The sequence below is a fragment of the Diorhabda carinulata genome, chromosome 5, assembly GCF_026250575.1.
Source record: "Diorhabda carinulata isolate Delta chromosome 5, icDioCari1.1, whole genome shotgun sequence".
In the NCBI taxonomy this organism is placed as follows: domain Eukaryota; kingdom Metazoa; phylum Arthropoda; class Insecta; order Coleoptera; family Chrysomelidae; genus Diorhabda; species Diorhabda carinulata.
In genome coordinates, this window is record NC_079464.1 from 25,725,887 (window position 1) to 25,747,417 (window position 21,531).

At 33.6% G+C, this 21,531-nt stretch overlaps 2 protein-coding genes across 4 annotated transcripts in view; one reads left to right on the forward strand and one right to left on the reverse strand.

The window, feature by feature from the left end:
* LOC130894585 (cyclic GMP-AMP synthase-like receptor) overlaps positions 1 to 21,531 on the reverse strand; it is a 64,541-nt gene that overhangs the window by 11,911 nt on the left and 31,099 nt on the right. Inside the window, exons 2-5 of the mRNA XM_057801493.1 lie at positions 8,090 to 8,233; positions 3,034 to 3,293; positions 832 to 997; positions 633 to 779 (exon numbers count right to left, since the gene is read on the reverse strand). Of these exons, the coding sequence (XP_057657476.1) occupies positions 633 to 779; positions 832 to 997; positions 3,034 to 3,293; positions 8,090 to 8,215 (699 nt within the window). The 5' untranslated portion in view covers positions 8,216 to 8,233. The remainder of the gene's footprint in view (positions 1 to 632; positions 780 to 831; positions 998 to 3,033; positions 3,294 to 8,089; positions 8,234 to 21,531) is intronic.
* The window catches only part of LOC130894584 (uncharacterized), a 37,020-nt gene continuing 27,918 nt past the window's right edge, over positions 12,430 to 21,531 (forward strand). Inside the window, exon 1 of one of the 3 annotated variants that reach the window (XM_057801489.1) lies at positions 12,430 to 12,834. The gene's annotated coding sequence lies outside the window, so the exon portion shown is untranslated. Of the gene's footprint in view, positions 12,876 to 21,531 lie in introns of all 3 variants that reach the window. The other 2 variants (XM_057801490.1, XM_057801491.1) reach the window with 2 other exon arrangements.

Here is a 21,531-nt window from a genome sequence, read left to right on the forward strand (position 1 = left end):
CCGATTTCTACAGCAATAAATTTTGGTGGCTCCAAATGATGTTTCAAATCTAAGACTTTAAGACTTCGCAATCTAAATTCATTAGATGTAAGTAAAATGATTACGGATTTCCTTTAGACCATTTAAGGAAGTCAACTTTGCACACCTTTTTCTTATTTCACCTCTACTATGTTCCAGACGAGTCGCCAATCCAGCTGGTTCCTCGCTAGCCTGGTTATAGCTAGTTTCTTCATATTGGCTTCCAGCACAACGTCGCGGAGACTTCAAAGCATTTTCCATACACCGCGGTAGGTAGATCAATCTCGAAATTCATTTTTAATTACCAGATAGAAGATGTACCGCGAATTGTGTTTGATTCTCAGCGTCATACCTACTTTTCAAGTTTTTCTAATTGACCAAACTTCTTCCGGAAGACGGTTGCCAATCCTCTTGCGTTTTGATAAGGGCAGTTAAGTTCACTGCTTTTTCTTTATTGAAGTTGTAACTAGCTTCAATGCATGGAGTCGACATGAAGATATTGAGTAATAAATGAAAATGGAGACACATCTACCAACGTTATACGTGCAAATATGAAATATGTATTAAGAAAACATATTTTCTTGATCTTGTGAGATATTTTAAAAGATTCTTACCTTCTGAGGAAATGGATTTGGTTTATAATTTTCCTTTGGCCAATCACTATCGGTAAATTGAAAACATGGAACCAGATCCAAATCCAACTTGATATCTTTAGATTTCAACTTAAGTGTGAACGCTGGAAATGCTTTCACAAGGGTTCCCTGAAAATTTTTTCGAATGATAGAAGAGAAAGTTGATAATTTTAAAACATACATAAACGTCCAATTCATCTTCGACATTTAACTTCACTTTAAATAAATGGCCTTCACCTTCAACTTTTAGAAACTCCTTCAATGCCTTATCTAATACTTTTTCAAACCATTTAAGCACTTCTAATGTTGAGAGATATTTTGTTTCTACCAACAAACTCTCGTATTTACTGAAAATAAAATATTTTTTTATAAATATGCGAATAGAAACTAGAAGGTTTTCAAGACTGAACCAGAAAAAGTAGATCAAGAAGTAGAAGTATTCATTATACTTTCTGTCAAATGTCACTTCCCATAAAGCCATTCTCTCCAACAGAAATAAAAAAAAAGTAGATATACTTAATAACCACAAAGCATCTGGATATGACCCTATCAATTGACAAATACTCAAATAATTACCACGTAAAGCTATTGTCCTTTTAACAACAATATTTAAACGTATCCTAAGCTTATCTTACTTCCCAAAAGTCTTGAAGTATGCAGAAATTATCATGGTGCAAAAGCCAAACAAACCCCCACAAGACACCTCATCCTACAGACCTATCAGTTTATTGACTTCAGTAAGTAAAGTCTTCGAACGGCTCATACTAAAAAGAATAAACACGGATCATGATCTTATGGAGTTACTATCTAATTATCAATTTGGATTTCTAGAACACCATTATATAACCAAACAAGTTCACAGGTTAATTAATGAAATCTCCAAGGGTCTTGAACACATAAAGTAATGTAATAGAAAATCTCTCAGGCCTTCGATAAGGTGTGGCACAGAGGTCTACTCTTTAAATTAAAAAACTGTCTTTTTAAGTAATTACTACCTTCTCCTCAAATCACACTTATCGAATAGGACCTTTTCTGTAAGATTCTCAGACCAGAAATCTAATTTCTTTCCTATTATTCCCTATATATTTCCCTCAAGGTAGTGTCTTATGGCCACTGCTTTTCCTTATATATACATCAGATATACCAGTAACCAATAACACTAAAATGGCTTCATTCGCTGATGATGTAGCCGTTTTAGCTATAAACGACGACCCACTAACAGCTACTGAAGATTTACAAAATCATATCGACATGCTATGTGTGGTATATCAAATGAAGAACCAAGATCAACCCAGCTAAATCTGTACAAGTTGCCTTCACCATACGTTATAATATATGTCCTCCAGCAACTATGAACAACATACGAATACCCGTAGCAACTGAAACCAAATACCTCGGCCTTCATCTAGACCAGCGACTTACCTGGAAAAAACACATCGATGCTAAGAGAAGACAACTAAGGGGTTTTCCAATAAGGACTTGTTTTCAAAATAAAATGAAAACCATTTGAGATATTTCAAAAACTTTATTATCGGGTTGGAGTACATTCAAAACATTTATGAATGGAACTCTACTTCGCTCATATGGCTACCGGGGGAACGTTTGCAGCATGGAAATCCAAATTGTCGATAACCAACAAATTGCTGATATCAAATCAATCTTATAACGGATATGGTTGTACGGAATTCAGCTCTGGGGATGCGCTAAACCTTCTGCGATCAACATAATATAAAAGGTTTCAATGCATTAAGAAACCTGGCGGACGCTCCATGGTATGTCAGTAATCATACTCCCCACATTGATTTCAACATTCTCTGCGTCAAAAATTTGATTCAGCGTATGGCCGTAACATACAATCAACAGATGGCAAACTATAACAATGATCTAACTATCCATTAACTGTCCACGCACGAGAAGACTACGTAGAACTTGGCTCCAAGACCTACTACAACTTTGAAAACTAGCCATCCTCAACCTCAAACTCTTCTATGAAAAATACCGAGATACAAAATTTGCATCAATATTTATGTCCTGACTCGAGATTAATTATTAGTTTTGTCCAAGTTGGTAAACAATTCAGGAACGCTGTAATACTTGATGACCAATTGGTTCAGAATGTTATTTTATCGGTCACTAATGACTTCAATCTTTTGACTTGGAAAATGATAAGACTCTAGTTGAATTCATGCTAGCACTTTTTTATATTGCACTTGATCAACCTAACCGACCTCAAACAATGTGTAACCGATTCGGAATCAGATATGTACGAGCTCAGAACTGTTACTAGAACTGAGCAGAAATTTTAAAATGCGCATGCGATCGATCGCTGACATGATTTGGAATTAGACCTACGAACAAAAGCTTGTACAGACAAATTACTTACTCGCACTTTTTCTCATTGATGTTCGTGCTAGATATGTCCCGATAATTATTTATCACGACATTCACAAACCCCGGTTTATCGCTAACTTCTATAGCAGGTTTCCCATTTTCAGGAAAAATGAGTAGGAAATCTAAATCGTATTCTTCTGGTTTTCCAACCTTCAATTTATCATAATAACTTCCTCCATAAAAGATTTTTTGGAACATTTTGTTGAATAGTACATTCCCATCTTTCATCTTTTCTATTAATTGTTCTGTTACCTGAAAATTGACATTGAACATACTATATAATGAATTTGTAATATTTCAATTAACTCAACAATCTTTATCCTGCAGATATTAGATTAGTGATTATTAGAATCCCCAGCTAAAGACAAAGACGAAGCTAAGGCACATCAGGGCACCAGCTTTCAGCGCCTATAATACATTACAACTTTATCCTCTAGATGCAATCATGTTTTGCCTGGCCTCATTCCGCTCTTTAATCTCCTGGATCGAGAGGCAAATGAAAAGACCGTAATTTCTGCTAGGTATCAAGAGATGATCATTTTCTATACCTTGTGGATATCATCCCATTATTTATATATGTTATAAACCATATATAAAATGAGACCGTATGCATATGGCCTAGGTCGTATACACACGGTCTAAATTGGGCAGACCGTATGTAAAAAATATGGTATTTCATAGACCGTTTATGAACGGACTATTGTGATTCAGACCCTATGCTCGATGGCAGTGTTTCCAATCACGTCGACGCTTTTTTGCTGTTGGTTTACAAAGTATTTTATCTAAAAATATCGCGATTTGTGATATTTCAACGACGTAACAACTGAAGAAGACTTAGAAAATGTGATAATTCCATTCATGCTGACATTGCTGGCAATGCAGAAATCGAGCAATCGCATCAATCGGAGATAGAAATTGTTACAGAAACAAAAGAGGTCATGGAAAAGCAGCTGGAAGGAGTATTAGTGGAAAATTGTAATAATGGTCAAGAAATTTCATGTCCGATATGCAGTACTTGTTTCAATCCCGTGAATAAAGAGGGTTTCGATGTTGGAAATCTATGTTGGGAAATTATTTGCAGTTTTTGAACTAGAAACAGAAACATAACAATGGCAAAAAAGCTGCTTATGATGGATTATTAGCTATAGGCAAAACAAATGAAAGTAAGCACCCATCCAAGACCGAAAATCGGATAAGCTGTAAGAATTCCTGTTCTAGACGTCGATTGAGGCAGGCTGTAGTACTGGAAGCCACAGAAAATACTATAGCCGTTCAGAATTTAGTACGTGCCCTGCTAACATTTTGAAAATTGAAGAAGTTTTCAAAGACAGGGAAATCCCTCTTAGATCGGTGGCTACTGCTCAATCGACAGGACATGGGCCAAATAATTGTCGAAAGTTTTGACAAATACGTCCAAAGGAATAAGTAAAACTAAAATAAAAACGCCGCCATTGTGGTAAACATTAGTGTGGACAGTTCATATTTGGCAGTCGTGAAGTAGAGACAAAAACAAATTTATTGTGATAAAATATTCGGTAAACCAACGTGTTTTAATCGTTAAAACGTTTTATCAAAATCAACCATCGATTACTGTGACGATGAGAAAGTGTAGTGAATTATTTCGAAGAAACTAACTGTAGTTGATAGGCCCAAGCATGGACCACAACGTACTGCTAGATTAACTGAAAACATTACTGCTGTTCAAGAAAGTGTTCAAAACAATCCCATCAACCTCAATTCGACGCCGTGCTCAGGAGCTTGGTCTTCAAAGAACAACTTTGGCCACAATTTTGCACAAGGATTTGCATTTGTTTCTTTTTAAGATTCAGTTGACACAAAAGCTTCTTTCAGAAGACCATTTACGCCGCCGTACATATGCCAATAGGATGTTACAGCTCGCTCATGACAACCCTGACGAGGTACATTTTCATTTGAATGGATACGTGAATAAATAGAATAGTCGGTTCTTGGCAATGGAAAACCCTCAAATTATTCATCAGCCACTTTTGTATCCATTAAAAGTACAATTTGGTCAGGAGGAATCATTGGACCTTACTTATTTAAAACTGAAATCGGTCTAACGGTAACTGTCAATGGGGAGCCATATCATGATATGATTGAAAACTATTTAACGCCACGACTGCATGCTTTGGGCTTGCTTAACATGTGGTATCAACAAGGACGGTGCAACATCACACACAGCCAGAATTACAATGGAATTACTGCGAGATCTCTTTCCACAACAAGTTATTTCAAGAAATGATGATGTTGATTGGCCTCCACGGTCGCCTGATCTGACTGCTCCGCACTTTTTTTGTGAGGATATCTGAAAAGCAAGGTTTATGCAAACAAACCAGAAACGCTGGAGCAACTCAAACAAAATATTCGTCATGAAATTAATGAAATACCGCGTGAAATGCGTGAGAATGTAATGAAAGATGTGCTCAAAAGGGCTCGCATTTGTGAGGGTAACAGAGGCGGACAATTATTTGATATCGTATTCCATACATAATTGCCGACATTAAATAAAACATTTATCAATGTAAGATCCATTCTCTTTCATTTAATCAAAAATTATAAACAAACAAAGTACAGGGCGTTCCAAAATTATCTTTACAACTTCAAAAATTTATAACTTCGAACATAAACTGTCTTTTGCATGTAATAAAGTTTTTTTTTCAATAGGCTGAACAGCTATAAGTGAAGATGAGGACACCACAATAGAAAGTTCAATGCGTGTCATGGTTCATAGAGACGAAATCAGATACACAGGTTCAACGGAAAAATTCCAAAGAGATCCACTATCCAGACACAAAAGTTTCATGAGCACCGGATCAGTATTGCATAAAAGTGAAGCCGGAAGACCCAGTACAAGTTCAGAAAATACGGCAAACATTCCAGCACAATCCGAAAATTCAATTCGTCAGGCTTCAAGGCAACTCCAAATCCAAATCCACATTGTTCTTCATAAACAGTTGCGTCTGTATGCCTATAAGGTACAATTGCTTCAGGCACTGTTACCAACAGATCGACCAAAACGTGTGGAATTTGCCGTAGACATGTTACAACGTATTAAGCATGATGAAGATTTCTTGAAAAAGGTGTGTTTCAGTGATGAGGACACGTTCCATGTGTCTGGTACAATAAACCGCCAGTACGTACGAATTTGGGGTTCTGAAACACCACATGCAGTAGTCGAGCTTCAACGAGACAGCCCAAAGGTTAATGTGTGGTGTGGGCTTATGCACAACAAAATCATTGGTTCTTTCTTCTTCATAGAAACCACAGTTACTGGCTGCGTGTACCTGGATATGCTTCAAAACTTTGCTCTTCCTCAGTTGGACGAATTATGCCGATTGTTTACTTCCAACAAGATGGTGCACGACCACACTGGTTGACAGCAGTTTGGGAACACCTCAACGAAACTCTACTCAACCAATGGATTGGACGGGATAGCCCAATTCCATGGCCACCAAGATCTCCAGACATAACTCCCTCGACTTCTTGTGGGATTATTTAAAGGATATTGTTTACCGGACACCGGTTAATGACATAGATTACACAAGCTTCAAGTACAATCACAAAAACATTATTAGTTGAAGTAATACATGCACAAAACGGAATATAAATATCTTGTTTATTTTGGAAGTTATGAATTTTTGAAGTTGTAAAGATATTTTTGAAACACCCTGTAGTATACCTTCCCGGCGGGAAGTATACCTGTTATCTAATACAATTAATATATTGGTCTAATACCTTTCAAGATTTCAAATATTTTTCTAATTATTATAGCACGAATCCTGACTTGTTGTCATAGCTGTTGTAATGAAAGAAAACTTCTATTTCAAGCCATAATAAATGGTTTTAATGTAACAGAAAAATTAAAAAGTGGATATATTGTACGACCGATTCAATTTAGAACGAAGATATTTTCTTGTTGAAGAATGTAGGTTGATTTGAAGGTTGTAAATTCCGTACATTTAACGAAGTTTTAAATTCTTCAAAAGTCTTCTGTTTAATCTTGACAGTCTTATGTACGGGCACTCTATCGTGACAAACTTGGTATCTCAAGCCGTTCGAGACGAAGTTTTCTTGAAACGTTCCTCCACCCATATCGTCTCTCGATCTGTTTTGATCTATTTCACTCGATAATTTCGATTTTGTTCCTTTAAATCTTCTCATGAATCGGACAAAGCTTGGTTGAGATTCAAGCACTTTTATCATTTTAATCATTATGATACTGGAGTTTTATTCTCAATTTTGAAAAATGACAATTCGGTAATTTCTAAATTGACGTTTCTACGATGAAATCAAAGTGTATGAGATATTTTGACTATACAAGTTTATACTGGTTGGCCGTGTATTAAAATATGACAGCTTGAAATGACGTTTATCACAATTCGTAAAAATAAAATCCACGTGTGAAATATGGAATTTGTCTTTTAAAATATTTTGATAAAAGCATTAATCGGTGATTTTCATTTTAATATTCAAAATCTTCTAAAAACTTGTTACGTCTCGAATTATGTGTAAAAATATTCGCTTCGAGATGTGGGTAAACATTTATAGAGATGGGAATTTACAAATTCAGCAATGGGTAATTTTGCTAGGTGCAGCCTATTCGATACACTGTTGGAGTTTTAAAATCGGTTGGAAATTTTATTGAAAACCTTGATAAAAAGTTTTTACAGAGAATATAGAAAAAAACTACTTTGAAACAAAGGGAAAATTTTACTGTAATTTGTAACACTCATGGGGTTAAGAAATTATTTTCGGAAAATTAGTCGTTTTAAGTGATTTTATTATAAAGTTATTTTAGTTAGAAATATGTTTCCATACACAAGAATCCTATACAAAATACTTCAATCTGTCCTTTGAAGACTTTTCATATATTACTGATACTCCTATATGGACAGTTTTCTTCAGAAATTTCAGAAAATTGGATTTGAATTAGTTGGTGATTCAATTTTAGAAAATTTTTTCGATAAAATTTGAATGGACTTTTGTTCTATTGGCACTGTAAATAAAAAATTAAAAAGCATACATACCTTATCCAAAATGATTGTATTTCGCTTAGTTTCTTCTTCTGGTAAAGCGATGAATTTGTTGTTTATTTTCTGAAGAACATTCTCCATTGTTTTATATTTCGTATGAGGATAACTATCAGTTGCCATCTTTAATAAAACTGAAGCCTAGAACAATGTCATATAAATATTTCTAGTTGACTTAAACAAACTAAATTGATCTTATATCAATATTTCTACTTCACACATAATTTATAAAAGAAAAAAAGCTGAAAGATTCAATATTTTATTTTAGGATATTTTTAATACTTAATTTTAGTTTTTTGGGGACAATCTGTATATGTTTCAACTCAATAGATATTTCTGGTTTCTTATCATGAGCAAAAAAATATCACAATTTCTTACAAATTTTTTTGGAAACAAAAATGCTCGAGTAAATCTTGGAGAATGAATGCATTGAGATCGAGAACTTTCTAAGCAAATTGTTTTACTGTATAGTGAAAATTTCAATTCATTTTGTTAATAATGGATGTGCCTCAACGTTTAACAAGACATGTGACGAATGAAGAATTGTTATTCGCTACCAAGAAACAGGGCAGCTAACGAGAAGACCCGGACAAGGCCGCGGAAAGCTAACTTCGGTAGTAGATGATCGTTACCAGAGCAGATGTTGAGAACAAAGAATGGTAAAGAAATCTATCGGAGAATCTTGAAAAACTAAAAAACAATCATATAAATAACCATACAAATAAAATAAAATTTCAATATAAGTACAAAAGAAAACCACAATGATTAACAAAATTATAGACGGTAATAGTAATAGAAGAAGTCCATAGTAATAATTAGACCAGTATTCAGCATGTCCGGAATTATATTATTATTAGAATAGAAGTCGTTTACAGAGTAGAAGGCACTTTCTAGTAAAATGTTCTCAAATTATTGCGGAATCCGGGAAAAGATGATATCGATTTGAATTCAATTGGCAAGTGATTCTGCATTTTTTTGCATTGTAAAACATAGAGCCCTTAACTAATTCTGAATGCAGTTTAGGTACACTGAGTACGTTCAGGATATGTCACGAGCTTCAACGTATAGTGGAATCTGCGAATCAAAAACAAGTTTATTGCAACAACGAACTTTATGCAAGTTTTGGTGCAGTTGGTAATCCAGTTAAAAGAATACGTTTTACTGTTAATCTTCATAGTGGCCATTTCGATATATATGAACTTTTTTCTATAAATTCATCACAAGTCTTGCAGCCGTACGAAAACTAAAAAACGACGTGCAAGATATACGGGTTATACGCGTAAAAAACAATTACAAAAGGCTTCAAAAACGTATGCTCAGAAAAATCCAATGGTTAATAGAACATCAGTCACCGTAATCATTGTTACTCTAATAATAAATCATTTATTTAATATCTTTATGTTAATGAAATGTATGTATGTATTTGTTATATTATTTATCATATAAATAATAAATGTGTGCAATTTTTAAATGATAATGTGTCTTTTCTCTATTTCTTTACACTTCCAAATTGAATTAATGCATAGAATATATAAGTCATTTCTCATTGAATTATTCCTATATTACGCGAGGTTCAATAAACCGCGGGCGAAGCCGCGACGGTATTGCTAGTATATAAGTGAAAATGAATAAAACATTATCTTGAGAGACCTTCAGATACTTCTTATATTGAAAAATTGCACAATCACAGTCTTCAAAAAACATTTTGCTGTGGTGTCTTTCCGTGCTCCTTTTCATCTATGTAATTAAGAAAAACTAACATGGAGTCAGGTCAGGCGAGTTAGGTGCGTCGCTATTTTCAAAACGTGCAAACCATTCCTACTCCTACTAGAATTTTTTCCATATCGTTAACTTTGTTAGTAATTTCTAACATAAAAATATTTGCAGCAGAATTTTTACCGAGTGGAAAACAAAATTCCATAGCGCACTTAAAAAACATAAAAAACAAGGTCAAAGTAGCGCCAGCAAAAAAATCACTGCATTAAAAAGGTATTTATAATAAAATAAATGCTGACAGTGTTTATGACATTTGATCCTATTGCTTTTTATTTAAATAATCTTCTGGAATTTTCTCTATGTATCTCGTGCGTATCAAAACGGTACTGAACTGGTAATCAGTTTGCTATCCTCCGCAATGTTTTCTTGTTGTTATTGGGTCCTCTTAGTATATTTCGTAACAGTTACAAGATAATAAAAAGTGAGTTATAAAAAACAAATAATCAAATGATTGAATTTATTTCGATAAATCAAATTTTCATATTGTTATCCAATTATTTTTTGACAATCGAAATTCCGTTCGAATATTTAAAATTACTTGGGGGGAACTCAATACACGGTCATTCGATATTCTTGCTTTCAGCTCCTCAACATTTGCCGGTTTGGTATTAAAAACTTTGCTTGTCCAGCGTTTCCTTAATTAAAGTCCAAATGTTTGAGGACCTCGATGGCTATTGAATACGTCTCCTACCTAATCACATCGGCCTAGAAATACAGCATCTAGTTATTCTCTTACATGTTTTGCGAACTGACACTACAATTATTTTGCCAGAATTCCAAATATTGTGCTCCACAAATTCAATTTATTAACTACAATCACTTTTTTGAGCATAATAATAATACATACAGATCGCATTTTCATGCTACCATGATCGACTACTGTATTAGGTAGTGGATGGCTGTCAAACAACTTCTAAACTAATGCAACCTAGCATATCAGACCAACCAATCATAGCTGACAGTTTCTGCAATATCATTAAGCATATCACGTGTTAGGACGTCTATACCCTCGACGATCATCACTAAATAAACGGAATCACGACTCGTATGCATTATATTACAGATTTGAAGGTTGCCCCAATTATGATGCTCGTGGATAAACTGAAGATGCCGACTGCAACATAATATGGTTAGAATGGGATCCGTTACAGTTTTAAATGGAGTAATTCTGCTGCGGTTTTTTTTTAAATTTGAACGTTTATTTAAGAAAAAACATTTTTTTTCCCATCTTTATGGCAATTTGTGGATCCCATCTCAAAAGAACTGCGCCGGCTTGGCAGCCAAGACTGAATCAAACCAATTTTTTTTATATCTGGCTCTGATGTAAATCGTTTTCCAGTGAGGTCTGGCTATAAGGCAGGTGAGGTAAAACTTCCCATCCACTGTTTTCCAAATAGTTCTAAACCGGAATAGTCAAGTGGAGCCGAGCGTTGTCATGATGGAAAATTATTGCCTCGTGTCTGGTCGCATATTAGGGGCGGTTTTCGGCTACTGCTCTCTTAAAACGGATTAATTATGTTCGATAGCATTCTCCATTGATTGACCATAGCAGCTCATAATACAGCACACCCTTCTGATCCCACAAATACCTTCGCGCCATCGATATTCGGCTTTGCCGTTGAATTGGCTGGTTGGCCGAATTTCACATATGATTTTTTGCGCTTAGGTTTGTCGTAATGGATCCATTTTTCACCACCAGTAACAATCCGATGCAAAAATGACTTCCTTCTGTGGCGTTCCAGCAGCATTTCGGCTTTTGAATATATCCAGCTGCTTTTAAACGTTTTGAAATGGCTGCTTGAGTGACACCCAAAGATTCTGCGAGCTCTTCTTGAGTTTGGCAACAATCTTCATCGAGTAATGGTTCCAGTTCTTCATCTTCCAACTTTTTTGGCTGCCCAGAACGTTCATCGTCTTCCAAGCCAAAATCACCGCTTTTAAATCGTGCAAACCACTTTTGGCAGGTTCGTACATCTGGAGCATGTTCACCACAAACTTCCATGACTTTTGGCAGCATTTTTCTTCATATTAAAGTAATGAAGAAGAGCTCCCCGCAAAACCACTTTTTCAGGAACAAAGTTCGACATATTTGAGTGAAAAAAGAAATATTGTTGCTAACGCTTCAAATGAATGACATATTCTGAAAAGACATACAATAACAGTAGCTTTCCAACGTAGGTTTGGAATATTGGAACGATGTAATATTATACAAGTTACGTTTTATCAAACCGCAAGAATTAAGTTATAGACAACATCAACAATTCTTGCAGTTGTGAAGTATCCGTACATAATCGAATTCCTAGTACTTGCATTCCAAAAAATCGATTTTGTACATTATGTATCACTCTGTAGCGTCCTTGTCGAGATTCTTTGATTCGTACCAGTCTCTAGATACCGTGCTATGGACATCGTAGATTAGCTCATACCGTATAGATATATAAAACCCTTTTTCAGCAACAGCGTATTCTTCACGAGAAACATTTTTCTTAATAATGGAAATTAATAGCAGCAGCAGAAAAAGCTCAAACTGTTATTAAACAATAATAGCAGTACTCAGCGTTCTTTCAATATATTATACAAAAACTGTTAGTTACAATTTAACATTATAATAATTATTATAAGTCGTTTTCTCGTGTTCAATTATTGTTTATTATTCTACGTCGCAGTGTAGAAATAAGGCCTCATAAATACTTGAAATCCATAACGGAGTCGTAGAGGATAAAGGATGGTACTTGTAGAAAAATAATAAATCGGAAATGATCGCGGGGGAAAGTTTCTAATCAATAAATAAATGAATGTCGACCGAAATGAAAACATGTGAGCCGCGTTTCAGTCAAACTTTTGTAAGCAGGGAGTAAACAACCTTTTAACCCTCAACTAGTTCGCTTCGCTACTCGCCGCGCCGCAGTCGCCTCGCTTCGTATCTTCCGTGCCATCTCTACGAAAAGTTTGCCAGAAAATGAAATGTGAATGAAAACTGTATTGTATATTACACCCTTACATTTGTGTATGTGTTACAAAGAGAAAATATGTAGTAGAATGTACTGTGCTTTGATTCAAATTTATTTACAAATTTATGAGGAAAAATTTAACAAGCAAAAATGGGTTACGGAGGAAATTTGAATTTTGTCATCAGAAATTGATTTGAGAGATATTATTTTGAGAATGAGAGAAGATATTAATATATTTAAAAATTTGGAAAGATTGGGTATAAGAATGATTTCGATTTTTCGTTCATTATCGTAATTTTGATATATTTATTTGTTTTTAAGGATTAAAAATCAGCATTTATTCATGGATCGTTTCAAAAAAATTAACACAAAAGATTGAAAATTAAAATATACTATTAAGATGAGTCAATTGATACAAAATGGAAAAGAATTTGATCTAAATTTGTTGATAATATAAATTTATGAGATAATATTGCAAAAAATAATAAAAAGTTTCACAATGTTATAAATCTTTGCCAGCTTTACTAAATTTATGAGGTGTACATAAAATCTCAACGACAATTTATTATAGATTTTTGGGCACAAGTAGTTTAACCAATTTTTCAAAAATTCACTTACAAATTTACTCATCATAAAAAATATTTCCAGTAATGGGTAATTATACACTTTTACGGTCACCTGGTTTTTTGGCCCTAGAAAATCGAAAAATGGATGGATTTTAATGATCTTGGTCTCAAAATGTTCCATTTTACGACGGATTTATAAAAAAAATTAGTAGAAATAGCTGGAATGAAAATTTCTCATAGTTTTACTGTTTTAAATCGTAAAAAAAACGGTTTTGCAAAATAATCCTTTACAAAAAATTATCTTATTATCAGATAAAGTTCTTATATTTTTTTTTGTATTCTACACAAATTAATAAACAATTTAAAAAAAATCCAAAAAGAATGGTTTTTTCAGTTTTTATAGTTTAAAATGAAATCGATGAAAAACAATCAATTTTCGTGAATAGTTTCGTACTATATTCTATATTCTATATAATCCGCCGTAAAATGGAACATTTTGAGACCAAGATCATTAAAATCCATCCATTTTTCGATATTCTAGAGCCAACTTAACCTAACCTAACCTAACCTAACCTAACCTAACCTAACCTAACCTAACCAAAAAACCAGGTGACCGCGAAAGTGTATAATTACCCTTTTGGTAAGGTTAGGTTAGGTTAGGTTGGCTCTAGAAAATCGAAAAATGTGTATAATTACCATAATTTTTTGTGAAGGATTATTTTGCAAAACCGTTTCTTTTTACGATTTAAAACAGTAAAACTATGAGAAATTTTCATTCCAGCTATTTCTACTAATTTTTTTTATAAATCCGCCGTAAAATGGAACATTTTGAGACCAAGATCATTAAAATCCATCCATTTTTCGATTTTCTAGAGCCAAAAAACCAGGTGACCGTGAAAGTGTATAATTACCCAGTAATGATTTATGGGGATTTTTTTAATATGCATGTTTATGTATACAGGGCGTTTCAATATTCGATTGACAACGCTCTACCACAGAGAGATCTCAATAAATGATTCATTTTGAATACGAGCCCTTAAGGGGCCTAGTTGCTGAGATACAGGGTTTTTAAAATTTTAAAACAAAACCAAAAATTTGCAATAAATTAAGAGCGCCTTTAAATTTTTTTCAAATTTGTTGACCAATATGCTTAAGATTAGTCAATTGATACAAAATTAAAAACAATAATAAAAAGTTTCACAATGTTATAAATCTTTGCATGTTTTACTAAATTTATGAGGTGTTCATAAAATATTAACATCAATCGACAATTTATTATAGACTTTTGGGCACAAGTAGTTTAAGCGATTTTTCAAAAATTCACTTACAAATTTACTCATTATAAAAAACATTTCCAGTGATGATTTATAGGTTTTTTTTAAATGCACGTTTATGTATACAGGGTGTTTATATATTCGACCGACAACGCTCTACCATAGAGGGATCTCAATAAATGATTCATTTTGATATAGGAATACGATTCCTTAGAGGACCTAATTACTGAGATATAAGGTGTTAAAAATTTTAAACTAAAATAAAAAATTTATCATAAATCAAGAACGCCTTTAAATTTTTTTTTCAAATTTGGTGAACAACATGCTACTTAATAAAGTAATATTTTGACATAAACAAACTTTGGAAAAATTTAACCAGTGGCGCGCGGTCAGAGTTAGTTGTTATTTTTATCCCCCTATTTTTTACGCCACTAGAGCAAATTCTTTTTTTAACACTTTGAGCCCCGGTGCGGTCCATAGGCCCGCAACTGAACTTTTCCTAGAGTCCAGAGCTATTCTAAGGACTGCATGACGTATTTTATTTCAAACTTGCTCCTTGGCGCAAGGGACTGTATTTAAATGTGCTTTACAGTATGGGTGGACCGTCCCATTTGATTTTTTCCATTAATCTCAACTCCATTGTAAAACAATTACTGTTCATGTTGTTTTCTTCAACATAATTCGAATAATATTTGACTAAAATTTTTCATCTGTGCCACCTTCACGTTACCTTGATTCCATATAATATTTCTTAAAACACATACATACTTAACATAAAAGCATAAATCATCGTTCAAAGGATAAAAAACCAAATTTTGTTTTTCAATACTGCAAATAGGGTGAAACTTCAAAGAACTAAGCTGAAAATATTCATTTTCAGTGAAAAGTGCAAAATATTATGGTTTTTGTATACGCTCCGGGCCTTGGAGAAAGGTTTAGTGGTAAACTTTTCATTTCATTTTTCCACACCCCATATAGATTGTAAAAACACAAAAAAAAATTTTGGGCTCATGGGAAAGTTTATCAAGTTTGGTTGGGGCCCAACGTGTTTTAAATTGCCTGATTATTTTTAGTTAAAAAACTAATAACCTATTATGGAGCTAAAATGAACGGTGTTGCAGAAATTTGCTTCAAAGCAAATGTCTGCAGGTATTTAAATACCATTCAATATTTCTAAATTATAATCTAGTAGGCACGTGTCATATTTTTTCATTCTACTGTATGGAATGTTTTAAAAGAACATCCATACAAATTGGCCAGTGTTCAAGCCATAGAATCTAGAAATTTTCAATCTGGTATTTACAAAAGTTTCGTGAAGATCGATATTTCCCAAAATATGTATTGTATATTACAAAACCATTGCGCACAAAAAAATTATGAGATAATCGAGGCGTTCTATCATAAAACTCACTCTGTATACAAGTTTAAAATACTTTGTATATACATATAAGGTTAAAATCGCAAGGCGGTACATACTAGGGCTGATTCCTTTATTTCGTCCTGGTTAACTGACAATAAAATATGTTCAAAGATCATTTTTGTTTTCCAATATAGTCCCTATGGAAGTTAAAATATATTTCTCGTCGATGTTCTAGCATATTTATATTAAATTACGTCCGTAAACGTGATGCGAATTACAGGAAATATGCGTCAGTAGAAATCACCATTCTTTTAATTAAAATTATTATTAGAAACAAATAATAAACCATTTTGAGTTAGGTATTTAAGTTTGATTGATATCTCAAAATTCACATCAAAATTCTGTGATTACTTATTCACTCACAAACAACAGGGTTGAGTTCAGCAAATATGATAAGTTATTAAGGAGTGAAACTTATATGTTTATAACTTAAACAGAGCTATTCCACACTTAAAGATTTGCAGTGTGTCTCAAATTGTTGACCAATCCCAGCAAATTAATTAAACCACCTCTATTTGCTACATTCACTTAGATAGTACTCCAAACCTACATAATCGTCACAGAAATGTCAATTTAAACAACTATTTTGCGCTAATAAATTTTATAATCACCAACAAATTGAAGAATCATACTTAAGTTGGAACCAAATGGAAAAATTTTTATTAGTGGTTTTATGAAAAAAAGTTATTCTTGATAATAAGTTCTGCATGGTCCAAAAGTTAAAATGCAACCATCAGATATCAATTTTTTAAAATAGTATACGAGGTTTGTCAAAAAATTTGAATTTTGTGCAAGAGTAAAATATCTTTATTTTTTACAATTCAGAAAAATGTTATAAAGTTGTTTTGAATTGAAAGTTATATTTAAATATGCAACTAGCTTTTACCCGCGGCTTCGCTCGCATCGAATCCATCAAATAAGTATCAGAAATCATTATAATAGAAAAGAACGAACTCTGTAGCTATATTAGAACCTGAGATATAGATCTTTGAATGTAGAAAAATTGCCAAAAACCAACAAAAATCAATAACTCCACATTGAATGTCCGCGCCTAGCTCCTCTCCAACTCAACCGATTTAAGTGTTCAAAAACTCAAAAGAAAGAAGGTATTTCAGCGAGTGTTCTTAAATCAAAACGAACTCTGTAGCTATATTAGAACCTGAGATATAGATCTTTGAATGTAGAAAAATTGCCAAAAACCAACAAAAATCAATAACTCCACATTGAATGTCCGCGCCTAGCTCCTCTCCAACTCAACCGATTTAAGTGTTCAAAAACTCAAATGAAAGAAGGTGTTTCAGCGAGTGTTCTTAAATCAAAACGAACTCTGTAGCTATATTAGAACCTGAGATATAGATCTTTGAATGTAGAAAAATTGCCAAAAACCTAGAAAAATCCATAACTCCACATTGAATGTCCACGCCTAGCTCCTCTCCAACTCAACCGATTTAAGTGTTCAAAAACTCAAAAGAAAGAAGGTGTTTCAGCGAGTGTTCTTAAATCAAAACGAACTCTGTAGCTATATTAGAACCTGAGGTATAGATCTTTGGATGTAGAAAAATTGCCAAAAACCTACAAAAATCCATAACTCCACATTGAATGGCCGCGCCTAGCTCCTCTCCAACTCAACCGATTCAAGTGTTCAAAAACTCAAAAGAAAGAAGGTGTTTAAACCAAAACGAAGTCTCTATCTTGAATAGAACCTGAGATTATCAGGATAGAACGTGTGTATGTGAAAAACTCCCATAAGTAATGTACAGGGGGAAATCGCATTTGAGTATAAATTAAGAATAGTGAAAATTAGATGAAATCCGATGGTTGATGGCTGATCTGTGCATCAATACCTTTCATTGAAAAAAAAAATGAAGTAAATCGGTTGGGTAGAACGCCTGAACGGACTCGGAATGGAAATCATTAATTTTTTTAATATATAAGATTGCGTCTTGCATTGCACGTTGTATTGCATCATGTCAAGTGGCCTTTCCAAAATCGGTGTTGTTTGACTTCCTCCTAAGCCCTCGCTATCAAATAAAATTATGAACTTTATTCTAATGTTAAACTTTGATGATAGACCTTTTTAAATCGTTGTTCCAGTTGTCAGCAATCTTTAAAGTTCTAAGGTTACAAAGGTATAGACATATTTTAAGATTTTGAAAGCTTCTTTAACAGTTTTTTTCATCGTGTAACAAAACTTGATGTTGATGCATTTAGACATTTTAGTCTCGATCTCACTCACCATCTAGAACTTGGTATACAAAAAACTCCGAGCTGCTTTTTTGGTGTCCAGAATTTTAGGCTTATAAATATAATATAATGATGATATATTATGATGATGATATACGTATAAGCCAGTAGCGACACTTCCCATAAGACAATGCTTCAAGTTGCGCCATGTTCGTGGTTGTTTTCAGAGCGAAATTTAAACGCACGGGTACTGAATAAGAAATGTAGTAAAGGTTTTGTAAAAAGCAACATGTATCTAATTTTACTTGTAGTTTAATTTATAAGTATTCCAATAGAAATTAAAGAATAAAGCAATCGTAATTGGATAAACAATAATTTTGGTAATTTAGCCAAATGTAATAGGAATTGTGAAATTCCGAAAATACGTTGATACTTGTTATATTGAAATATACATATATATGATAAAAGTAACCCTACAAAAGTCTCAGTATCTGTGTCGAATGCTTTAAAATTATTATATATTATAAAGTCTTTTCTTCTAAACTTACATACCCATATGCAAATTCTTCACAAATGTGACCACGATATAGTCAAAACTTAGTCACTAACTAACTAACACTAACTACTATAAAATAATTAAAACAGAACTAACAAATCACCTCATGCCACAATTATACACATTTTTTGTTTACAAACATCGCCATTTTACTGGTTGTGCAATTTCACGCATGCGTACAAAACTTCTTCGCTACTGGATATTCCTATGCTGTCGTACGGTCAAACATCTGAACTAGTATCTGAGAATAGTCACTGTAGTTGCTGGCTATTCAACTTCAAACTAAAAAATAACCACTACTTGGACTAAGTTTACTGTTATGAAGTTGTATACAGTATTTTGAGAAAATGTAATGAAACTGGATACACAGGAGGACTGGAATCTCATCTGGAAGTTAATGAATTTTGTTAGAAAAAAAGCCTACAGAAAACTGTTAATAGATAAACATGATACGCTTTTTTAGAAGAGATTCACGTTCCATCAAATCTTTCTAAAATTAAGAAAGATTATATGGACAAAACTTATATTCACAGCGGTCATAATGTGACTATCTCGAAAAAATATTATCGAAGTCTGTATCAAAAAGTCAAAGAATTATTGTTCAAGTTGGAGGTGACCCCGAATAGTAAATTGAGTTTTACGTCTAATATCTTGGTCATAATTAGGAAAGAGTTGCTAGAAAAACTAAATCCTAGCCGGCCTCTTCAACCTTAACAAGCAAAGCCCTATTAAATAATATTATTAAACTTTGAAACATTCGAGATTGATGACATTTCAACACAACATTGCCAAGCGATTCTGCAATTACCGTTTTACCAACAGACTTAAATCCGAGTGAATTAGTAATGAAATCATTTAAACAATATGAACTTATTTGTATGCTAAGGAGTGAAAATGTTTCTTTGTTGTACTACAAAGTAGTATTTCAGCCGCGGCGTACACAACATTTTTTAGACGACGCATGAGATCCAAAACTTTTTCAATTACACTGAGAAAAGGGCAACTCTTCATCGCTGATGTTTTCTTTATCATCATCATTTATTGTTATTCATTAATTTAGACAAAACTTCGGATAAAACAAATAATTTCAAAAAATTAAAAATTTAAGGTCATGCAAAATCATCGAAGTGAAACTGTCAATTGTCAACATTGAAGTGGCTGGAGTCACGTTTAAGGAAGTTAAAGTTTTGTACTCCAGAACGTCCCGAAAGTGTTTTACAGTACGGAACTGTCACTTTTACTACATGGAAAACTCAAAACGCAACTTTCGGTATGTAAATGAATACAGAACGAACAACTTTCAGATGGCGTCGTCTAAAAAATATTTTTCAATAATGGAATTATTAATTATATCAATATTTATACATCGTAAGGCTAGCTTTCAAAAATCTTTTTTGTATACCTCGATTCAAATGTGGAATAGGTTACCGGAAACCTATAAAAACCTCATTTAAATCTTTTTGTGTGGGAGTAGATAAGTACCTTCTAAGTAACTGAAGAACACTAAAACAGATAAAAAAATTTCCTTACAGGAAAATTGAGTCTGCTGGCGTTACAGTTCTGGTTCTATTCTAGTTTAATTTGTATTACCCAGGCCGTACGACCTGCGAAAACCAGCATCGCAGTGGTTGACCAAATGAGGTGACAACTCCAGAAATGTTGAAGAAAACCAACAAAGCGGTTCTGGATGATCGTCCAGTGAAAGTAGGTTTTTTAAAAAGTGCGATACACCGCATATTAACTGAAAATTTGGACACGAGAAAGCTGTGCATACGATGGATGTCGCATTTGTTCAAAATGGATTAAAAACAGTGTCATGAAGATGTTTCCATCGAGTGAATTTTTGCGCCGTTTCATAACCATGGATTAAACGGGATTCCATCACTCCACACGCGAAACAAAACAATGATGGGCTCCAAAGAAGGCAAAGACCGTTCCGTCCACAGGCAAGATCATGGCGTCGGTTTTTTGGGATGCGCGTGGCATAATTTTCATTGACTATTTTGGAAAAGGAAATAATATCAACGGCGAGTATTATGCGAATTTATTGCAACCTTTGAGCGAAGAAATCAATCAAAAACTGCATTTGGCTAAGAAGAATGTGCACCAGCTCACACATCCGTTATTGCAATGGCAAAAATTAATGGATTAAATATCGAATTGCTACCTCATGCAACCTATTCACCAGATTTAGCCTCCTCGAATTATTTTCTGTTCACAGACTTCAAAAAAAAAGGGTGGATAGGTGGATATTTTGAGGAGCTTGACGATTCTTTTTATAAAAAGGGTGTCAAACCTATTGAACATCGTTGGGAAAAAGTTACGGAGCTAAAAAACAAATAAAAATATGTTTTTCCATCATTTTTGTGCTCCCTTGGTTAAGCCAGGTATTTCTGGTAGCATCCTCCTATGTTATGTTATTTTTCAAGATAGCAATAAATGTCTTTCTTTCCAAATAAAGATGTTTAACTATTATGTAATACATTTTGTGTTACTTAAGAATAGAACAAAAGCTGTTACTTAGAAATAAAGCAGCAAGAAAAGTTTACGGAAACAGAACGTTTCGTAAATCCTTTTATTATCAATTGAGGAAACGATTCTAAATTAGAAAATCGCCATTAAAACTCAATAATTTGAAAACAATACATATTGTTCCAAACTATTCATAACAAAAAAGCTATAAAACCCGTTTCCCAATAGATATCACTTTTG